At 65.9% G+C, this 8,775-nt stretch overlaps 2 protein-coding genes across 3 annotated transcripts; both read left to right on the forward strand.

Moving 5' to 3' along the window:
- The first annotated feature begins 85 nt into the window (after window positions 1-85).
- On the forward strand, window positions 86-1,790 carry OCEL1 (occludin/ELL domain containing 1). The gene is made up of 3 exons (XM_085211910.1): window positions 86-945; window positions 1,019-1,169; window positions 1,447-1,790. The coding sequence occupies exons 1-3, from the start codon at window positions 86-88 to the stop codon at window positions 1,555-1,557; spliced, it is 1,122 nt and encodes a 373-aa protein (XP_085068036.1). The 3' UTR covers window positions 1,558-1,790.
- Window positions 1,791-3,216: 1,426 nt separating this feature from the next.
- Window positions 3,217-8,643, forward strand: OCLN (occludin). 2 transcript variants are annotated; one of them, XM_085211907.1, is made up of 7 exons: window positions 3,217-4,030; window positions 4,873-5,031; window positions 6,292-6,446; window positions 6,524-6,730; window positions 7,230-7,401; window positions 7,861-7,902; window positions 8,033-8,643. In XM_085211907.1, the coding sequence occupies exons 1-7, from the start codon at window positions 3,347-3,349 to the stop codon at window positions 8,132-8,134; spliced, it is 1,521 nt and encodes a 506-aa protein (XP_085068033.1). In that variant the 5' UTR covers window positions 3,217-3,346; the 3' UTR covers window positions 8,135-8,643. The 2 variants fall into 2 exon arrangements, 1 of the variants encoding a protein (XP_085068033.1); XR_014880191.1 differs by lacking the exon at window positions 8,033-8,643 and having other exon boundaries at window positions 3,347-4,030; window positions 7,195-7,401.
- The last annotated feature ends 132 nt before the right edge of the window (window positions 8,644-8,775 follow it).

Raw genomic sequence — 8,775 nt, forward strand, 5'->3', positions numbered from 1 at the left:
TTGCTGGGGGCTCATCCTGGTTCCCCAGTCCAGCAGCACGGCCACCTCCGGGGGGTCCCATCGCCGTAGCCCCCTCTGGAAGACGATGGCTGAGCCCACCCCCCCCAGCAATGAGAAGGAACCATGGGACGATGCTGCTGGGCAGGATGCGTTCTGGCAGAGCTTTGCCCACATGAAGTCGTGGCCAGGACTGCTGCGGGTGCTGGGGGGGCTGCAGCTGCTGTGTGGGGGGATGGCCTTCATCTGCGTGTGCGCTGACATCCCGCGGGGCCACAGCGCTTACAGCAGCGAGCTGCTCCTCGGGGGGGGCCTGGGGGTCTCTCTGACCCCCTTCGTGCTGGCGGTGCTCGGCCTGGCCTGGCTGCTCACCGCCCTCCTGCTGGGGCTGGGGGTCACCGCCCGCCACCACCGCGTCCTCCTGGGGGTCACCTGGTGGCCCCCCATGGAAGCGGGGCTCCACGTGCTGCTCTTCCTGCTCTGCCTGGCGGCGGCGGGGGCTCACATTCACACCGTCACTCTGGGTGGGCTCTGCTCCTCCCCGCTGCTTGGCAGCCCCCTCCTCACCCAGCTCTGTCTTGTGGAGGGGGGTCAGGCAGCCGCGCTGCTCTTCCTCTTCCTCACGGCGCTGCTCTACCTGGCCGGCAGCGCCGTGGCTCTCAAAGTGTGGCACGAGGTGGCCCGGTGGCACCGGGGGGCTGCGGTGATTCCCTGTAGCCCTGAGGACAGCCTGCAGCCTGCGGGGGCCTCGTGTCCCCCAGTTTGCGTCCTGAAGCCTCTGCTGGTCCCAGCCAAGCGTGTCGTCTTCGAGGATGAGGTGGGGACGGCGAGGAGACCCCCACGGAGGGCTGGGGTCACCACCACCGAAGATGGCGAGCAGCGGGGGGGGTCGGGCTCAGTGCCCCCCGGGCTCGTGCCACAGCCACGCATCATCCCTGATTACGTGGTGTAAGTGGCCAGAGGGGGAGGGCGGGGGGTTCTTTGGGGGGTCCTGTGGGCTGAGCTGGTGGTGCCCCTCCAGGCGGTACCCAGCAATCCGGAGCGCACGGCAGCGGCAGCAGTACGGAGCTGTGTTTGCAGATCAGCACGCAGAGTACCGGGAGCTGCAGGGGGAACTGAAAGCAGAGCAGTGCGGGGATGCTGTGTGCCACCTGCAGCGACCTGTGGGCACGGTGGGTGTGTGATGGGACGGGGTGCATGGGGCTGATGGGGGGCGGTGGGGGGGAGGTGGGGATGTCAGGCTTTCCGCCCCGTGGGATGAGAAAGGGGTGGCCCACCTCTGCTGTGAGTTCCTGGGGAAGAGGAGGGCGGTGGTGAGGGGTCTGGGTTGGATTTTGCATTTGGACCAGCACGCTTGGGGCCCTCCCTGGTGCTGCATGGCTGTGGGCAGCTGTGGGATCCCGGTGCTGTGCGTGGGGGCTCTCAGGGCTCAGTGTGTCCCACTGCCAGGATTTGGCCTTCGTGGCAAAGCGGCAGCGCTGCCTTTACCTGAAGGAGAAGCTGACACACATTAAGGCACAGATCCACGAATACGACCGCAGCAGCACCGCCCGCTTCTGAGCGGGGAAGGATGGATGGGGACCCCCCCACCCCCCCCCGCCCCAAATCCCTGGGGACACCGTGGGGCTCAGTGCTGGGGTGATGCCACTATGGGCACCCACTGCCCGCCTGCTGCATTGCGATCACCCGGGCAAAGGGAGCAAATGTGGGGCTTCTGGGGGTCTCTGGTGGCTCCGCAGCCCCGGGACTCAGCAGGTGCAGCCGCAGTGGGATCGGAATAGTTTATAATAAAATCCGATGATATTTCCGGGAGGATTCAACGCATCCTGGGGTACCCGCAATGGTGGGGGGCACCCAGCACCCCGGGGACGCTCCTGCCCCCCGATGTCACCCAGGAGGTGCTGAGCCCCGGTCCCCAAAACGAACTAACCCAGCCCCGACCCCCCGCTGCACCCCGCTCACAACGCGGACCCCCGCCCGCAGTCCCCGCTCCCCCTCCCCGCTGTGGGGGCGGACGGCGGCGGCGGGGCCGCCCTCGGGGCTCCCCCCGGAGGCGGAAACCGGGGCCGGTCCCGTCCCGCAGCGCTCCCGGCTGCCATTTTAAGGTGAACAAAGCGGCGGAGGTGCGTGCAGGTGACGGGCTGCGCGGTGGTACGGGGCTCCGGAACCGATACCGGAACCGGGCGGGGGGAGAGCGGGTCCCGGTAACGGCGGGGGAGGTGCTCCGGGGGTCCTTCCGAGGGGCTCCGTTCGTCCCCGCGGAGTTCCCGCCGGTACCGGAGCGCTGTGCGGACGGGGGGCGGAGGGGGCGGCACCCGGGAGGGGCTCCGCGTCGCGGGGCTCTCGGGTGGGGGGACACACAGAGACCCCCCCCCCTTCTCCTTTCCGGGACCCGCGTTCCTACGGTGCCGCGGTCGGGACGGGCTGTGCCCCCCTGCCGTGCCCGGTGCTGCGGGAAGGAGGGGGGGACCCTCGGCACAGCTGTGGGGGCTTTGGGGACGGGGGGAGGGTGATGGGGCAACAGCTCTTTAGGCCGCGGGGAGGTGCGGACCCACCTGGGGACGGGGATCGCCGCTGTTTGGGGCACCGCGCCCCTTCCCCGCGCTGAGCGCAGACACCGCGACCCCCCCCCGCTCCTCCTCCGCCCGCCCTCCGCTCAGGTTACCCCGCGGGGTTCGAGTTTCCCACGCTGCACCTGCCGGGGGGGGGGTCAGAGCCTGGGGTTGTGCCGGGTTTGTGGGGTTGTGCCTTTGTGCAGCGGGGAGGGGAGGAACTTTGGGCTGCAGAACCGCCGCGTCGCCCCCCGTGGCGTCGCCCCCCCTGCCGCCCCCCCCGCGTTGTTGTCCCGCTGTCTGCAAACACCTGCAGCTGCGCTTTGGAAGCGAACTCGCAACAAAGCAAAACTAAAGGGAGCTTCGGAGTGCACGGGAACGGTGGGGAATCATTTTGGGGGGGGGGTCCGGGGTAGGGGAAGCACCGCTCCGCGCAGCGCTAACAGCGAACCTCCGCTGCTCGGCGCAGCCCCGCGGCGCGGCTCTGATTCTCGTTAATCCCAACGGCTCTGCTGGCGGAGGGGCCCTCGGGGGTCAGCGCTGCCGTCGGGTAAGCGCTTTTCTGCTGGTAATGAGACGACCCCATCCGCAGCGGGTCCGGCGGGCAGGGCCGAGCGCCGCGCTGACTCACAGCTCTCCCCGCCCCGAACCGTGCCTCAGTTTCCCCACCGGAGGCGGTGACGCGTCGGGCACACGGCCGGGCGGCGGTGACGGCGATCAAAGTCCCCCGTGAGCGCGACGGGGGACGGGGAGAGCCGGCGGTGCCACCGCTCCGTCCTTCTCCCCGCAGGGCCACCATGTTCAGCAAGAAGTCCTACGACGGCCCCCCCGCGGGGTACGGCCCCCCCACGGGGTACGGCCCCCCCACGGCTGATTACGGCTACGGGTCGCCGCCGCCGGGCTCCTACTACGTGGAGGACACCCCGCAGCACTTCTACAAGTGGACGTCGCCTCCCGGCGTGGTGCGGGGGCTGCAGGCGGGGGTCCTGGTGCTGTGCATCGCCATCTTCGCCTGCGTCGCATCCACGCTCGCCTGGGACTACGGCTACGGCCTGGGGGGGACCTACGGCACCGGGCTGGGGGGGTACTACGGGTCCAACTACTACTATGGCAGCGGGCTGAGCTACAGCTATGGCTATGGGAGCTACTACGGAGGGGTGAACCAGCGCACGGCCAACGGCTTCATGATGGCCATGGCCGTGCTGTGCTTCCTGGCCCAGCTGGGGCTGCTGGTGGCCGCGCTCAGCAAATCCAGGGCCATGCGCTCGCGGCGCTTCTACCTGTCGGTCCTGGTGCTGAGCGCCGTGCTGGCCTTCGTCATGCTCATCGCCTCCATCGTCTACATCATGGGTGTCAACCCGCAGGCGCAGATGTCCAGCAGTTACTACTACAGCCCCTTGCTAGCCATGTGCAGCCAGGCCTATAGTAACAGCTACCTCTACCAGTACATCTACCACTACTGCACCGTGGACCCCCAGGAGGTGAGTGTGAACCCCCCACCCCAGTGATGGCCGGACCCCCGGTCCCCCCGTGGTTTGGAGGCAGAGTGAGGTTGCAGAGGGAGCGCTTTGGGGTGTGTGTGTCCTGCCCTTGGGCTGCTGTGGGATGTGGTGTCCCCATCCTTAATGCCATCGGGTTGGTGTCCCCATCTGTAGTGCTGCTGCATTGGGTGGAGGGGGGGAGATGGCACCGTGTGGCCATTGGAGCGGAGGAGTTTCGGGGAGGGGACGGGCTGTGCCCCAACACAGAGCTGCTCCCGGGTACTTTGGTCTCCAGGCTTGTAAAAGCATTTGAACAAGCTGTCAGGGAGGGGAACTGGGGCCGTGCTGTGCTGTGCTGGTGGGGTCAGTGGGGCAGAAGGCAGCGGGTTCTGCACGGCCCTGGTTTCGGCTGGGGCCGCTGTGAGGTTCCTGCACTGTGCTGGGGTGGGACCGGTGCTGCCGGTTCATGGCAGCAGGGCTGGCTGTGCTGCATTCCTGCACCCTGAGCGCAGCACTGCACCGTGGAGGGGGGGGGGGACGACAACATGGGGCTGTGCCGCGCTCAGTGCCATAGAGCTCTGCACTCAGCTGTCCCCACTCAGCCCCGGTTGCTGCGCGGAGGTGCAGTGTTGGGGTGTCCCCTCCACCTGCACCCATCCTGTCCTCATGAGAAAACCCGACCCACTGCCCTACAAATCTCAGAGTGGCTCTGTGGTGCAGTCCCACTGCCTGTCTGACCCATGGGTATCCGGGGGAGGGGGGGGGCAGCTGCCCCATTCAGCCCCACACGGGGGTCGGGTGACTGCAGACCCCTTCAACCCCCCCCCCTCCCTCCCCTCCAGGCCGTGGCTGCTGTCTGTGGGTTCCTCATCGTCGTGCTGCTCTGCCTCATCTGCTTCTTCGCCCAGAAGACGCGCAGCAAGATCTGGCGCTACGGCAAAGCCAACATCTACTGGGACCGTGCGCCCGTGGTGCAGGAGGGGCCCGACGTGGAGGAATGGGTGAGCGCGGGGGGGGCAATGGGAACGTCCTCCTCCTACCCCCAGCGGGGTTGGGAGTCGGGGACGCGTGTGCCCCCCGGCTGTGCTCCATGCCAGGAGCTCCTCCTGCCACAAAACCGCCTTGTTTGCTCTCCGCAGCTCTGCACCAGGAGCTGCTGCTGCTGTTATCGCCCGCAGCCGTGGGGCTGAGCTCCCTCCCCACCACCCCTTTCTTTTTTTTTTCCTCTGGGCCTAAAGGCAAACAGGGTTGGATCAGATGGGCCGGGGGCCAGCAGTGCTGAGTCCGTCCCTCTGTCTGCCCCGCACCGGCTGCGGGCACCGCTCGGTTTCGGTCTCGTCAATGATTAACTGTGCTGCAGGACGTGCTGTGTGTGATACGCAGCTGTGCCGTGTCTCGGTCCCACCTGCCCGTTCCCAGCCCCGTAGGGATGGGTGCAGGGCGCTGGGGGTCTGCAGGTTCTGCACCCCTCCGTGCCTTTGCTCCCAGCGTTTGTCTTTCATTTTGCACAAACACCTTTGTTCGGGGTTTATTTATTTTTGTTTCACGTCCCTCCCCAGCCCGGCATTTCCTGCTCCGTGGGGGCACAGACCCCACACCCAGGGCTGTCCACAGCAGCGTCCCCATCTCTACTAGTGCTCCGTGGCAGCAATTTGGGGAGGTGCAGCCATGCACGCGTGCAGGGACTGATCCCCCACCATGGAGGTCCCGTTCTGTGCGTGTGGTTGGGGTGAAGCAATGACCTTTGTGCAGGCGTGAGCTGCAGTCTCAGCCTTGTGGCGTAAGGACACGGCTGTCCCTGCACCGGTGGAGGTCCCACTTGAGGGAGATCACTTAATGATGTCTTCATCCACGGGAGGGAGTGGCAGAGGAAGGGGCTCTGCTGGCCAGAGCTGACGTTCCCAAAGCCACCGTCCGGCCCCCGGCTGGGCCAGCATCCGGCACAAACAGCCACAAAGGGCAGGAAGGAAGGGGGGGGGACGGGAGGGGACATCCTTCCCAGGAATCCCAAACGGGGGGCTGACACCTGGGGCTGCAGGGAGGGCTGTAGGGTCCTCCTGAGCTGCGTGCCAGGACCCCCACGGTGCTCTGCGCGGTGTCACCCACTGTGACACGAGGGTCCCTGTGGGTCTGGCGTCCCCCCACCCCTCACCGCCCAGCAGGGTCCCACCCCCCCACAGGCACTGGGGATTTCTCCATCCCTACGGGGATGGTGCCACCATCCCCCTGCGTCCCCCGCTGAGCTCCTGTTCCTTCTGCAGGTGAAGAACGTGGCGGATGGGGCCAGCATGCAGGACGAGACGGCCACTCTTGCCTACTCAGAGAAGCCCACCAGCCCTGTCACCGCCCCCCCCTACAGCTACGTGCCCCCCCCCAACGTCGGCTACTACCCCTCCGGCACCTACAGCAGCCGGGGGTGAGTGGGGGGGGTCCCGGGGTCGGGGGTTGCCCATCCCCATGTGGTCGTGCTGATGTCCCCCCGTGTCCCCGCAGCGACCAGCCGGACCGGGCCCTCAGTGCCAGCCCTGTGCACGAGGAGGAGGAGGAGGAGGAGAAGGGGAAGGATCAGCCCAGCAGACCCCCCGCCCGCCGTGGCCGCCGCCGCCGCCGCAACCCTGAGCTGGATGAGTCCCAGTATGAGACCGACTACACCACGGCTGTGGAGTCTGGTGATGAGCGGGACCAGGAGCAGTGGGCCAGGTGAGGGGGGGGGGACTTGCACTCCTGCGGGTGCCCCCTACCTGCAGCCATCCCCACAGAGCTCACCCTGTGCTGCTCACAGCCAGTGCCCCCAGTGAGGGGGGAAAACCCTGCCCACCCCCACCCCTGGGGGGTTCACTCTGTGCTGTCCCACTGTCTGTACCCACCGTGAGGAGGGTCCTATTTGACCCCCCCCCCCACCAACAGGGATCAACCCCATGCTGCCCTACAGCCTGTACCCCCTATGAGGAGTTACCCGGGGGGTACGCAGGTACACAGGGGGTGCCCATGCCCCCCCAATCTCCCCAGGGATCACCCCATGCTGTTCCACAGCCCGTACCCTCTATGAAGGGGGTCGTATGGGAATCCCCTACCCATACCCTCCCCCACAAGGCTCACCTGCCCCTGCTCACAACCTGTACCCCCCATGAGGAGGGTCCTATGGGATGCTCCCCCTCCCACAGCCCCCCCCACCGGGCTCACCTCCCCCTGCCCGCAGCCTGTACCCCCCCATCACATCGGACGGCACCCGCCAGCGCTACAAGCAGGAGTTTGACACCGACCTGAAGCGCTACAAGCAGCTCTGTGCTGAGATGGACAGCATCAACGACCGCCTCAATCAGCTCAGCCGACAGCTCGACAGCATCACCGAGGACAGCCCTCAATACCAGGTGTGGGCCTGGGGGGGGGGCGGGGGGGGTCCTGGGAGGGCTGCGGGGATGCTGCAGGCCAGTGGGGCTCTAGAGCTTTGGGATTGCTGTTTGGGTCTGGGGATGCTGTGTGGGTTTGAGGCTGCTGCTGTGGGGGGCTGGGGCTGCTGTGGGGGGCTGGGGCTGCTGTGAGAGTCTGGGGCTGCTGTAGGGCATTTAGGGCTCTGCAGCTCTGGGGCTGTTGCAGATAGCTTTGAGGTCGCTGCATTCCATTCGGGGATGCTGCAGGGCATCAGGGCTCTGTAGCTGTAGGGATGCTGAGGGGCTTTGGGGCTGCTGCTTGGGTTTGGGGCTGGTGTGTGTGTCTGGGGCTGCTGTGGGGCACTGGGCAGAGCTGGTTCGTGCAGAACTCCCCCCCACCCCCCCTCAGGGTTGGTTGTAACCCCTTCCCTCTCCCCCCTGTACCCATTCCCTTTGTAGGATGTGGCAGAGGAGTACAACCAGCTGAAAGACCTGAAACGGGTGAGTGAAATGGGATCAGTTCACTGGGGGACCATGCAGCCCTGTAACAAAGCATGGGGCTGATCTCTCCAGCAAAGCGTGGGGCTGACCCCCCACCTCCTTGCCCACCCTCTCTTTCCCCCCCCTGCAGAGCCCAGACTACCAGAGCAAGAAGCAGGAGAGCAAGGTGCTGCGCAACAAGCTCTTCCACATCAAGCGCATGGTGGGTGCTTACGACAAGGTGCGGGGGTAACCAGCACCAGGAGGAGGGGGGGGCACCCCCACCCCCCCACCACCACACAGACTTTTGTGCATTTTGTACTTTTTTTGTAAAAAAAAAAACAACAAACAAACACAAAACACCCAAACACATCCATCTCCCCCCCGCACCAAAGTGCTTACCCCCCCCCACTTCCATCCACTGTGAATGCATTGGGTGAGTGCTGGGGGCTGCTCCCCCCCCAGTGCTGTAATTATGGCAGTGTTGGGGGGGTTGTGTAAGGCCAACATCTCTGGGAAAGGCTGGGGTCTGCACCGGCATCACGGCCCCCCTGGCACCGTGGGTACCAGAGTGGTACCTCGAGCGCACAGCCCAAGGGAGGCAGAGCATCCCTTGGAATGGGGGCTGGGGCCGGGGGGGGCAGAGCTTTTGGAGGGACTCAGAGCTTTTTGGGGAGGCATTTTGTAAGGAACTGGCTGAAACTGTGTAATATTTTTTTTTTTCTAAATAATAATAAATGAAGTGTATCTATTGATTTTCAAGCAAGGCTGCAGGGAGGTGCGTGCAGGGCTGTCCTTGCAGTGTTGTCACCCCCCTGCTGCACTGGGGTGGGATCCCCAATCCCACTTCCTCGTAATGGGGGGGGGGAGCCTTTAAAAATCCCCCCCCCCCCC

This window comes from Meleagris gallopavo, chromosome 30 (genome assembly GCF_905368555.1).
Source record: "Meleagris gallopavo chromosome 30, MGAL_WU_HG_1.1, whole genome shotgun sequence".
Lineage (NCBI taxonomy): Eukaryota > Metazoa > Chordata > Aves > Galliformes > Phasianidae > Meleagris > Meleagris gallopavo.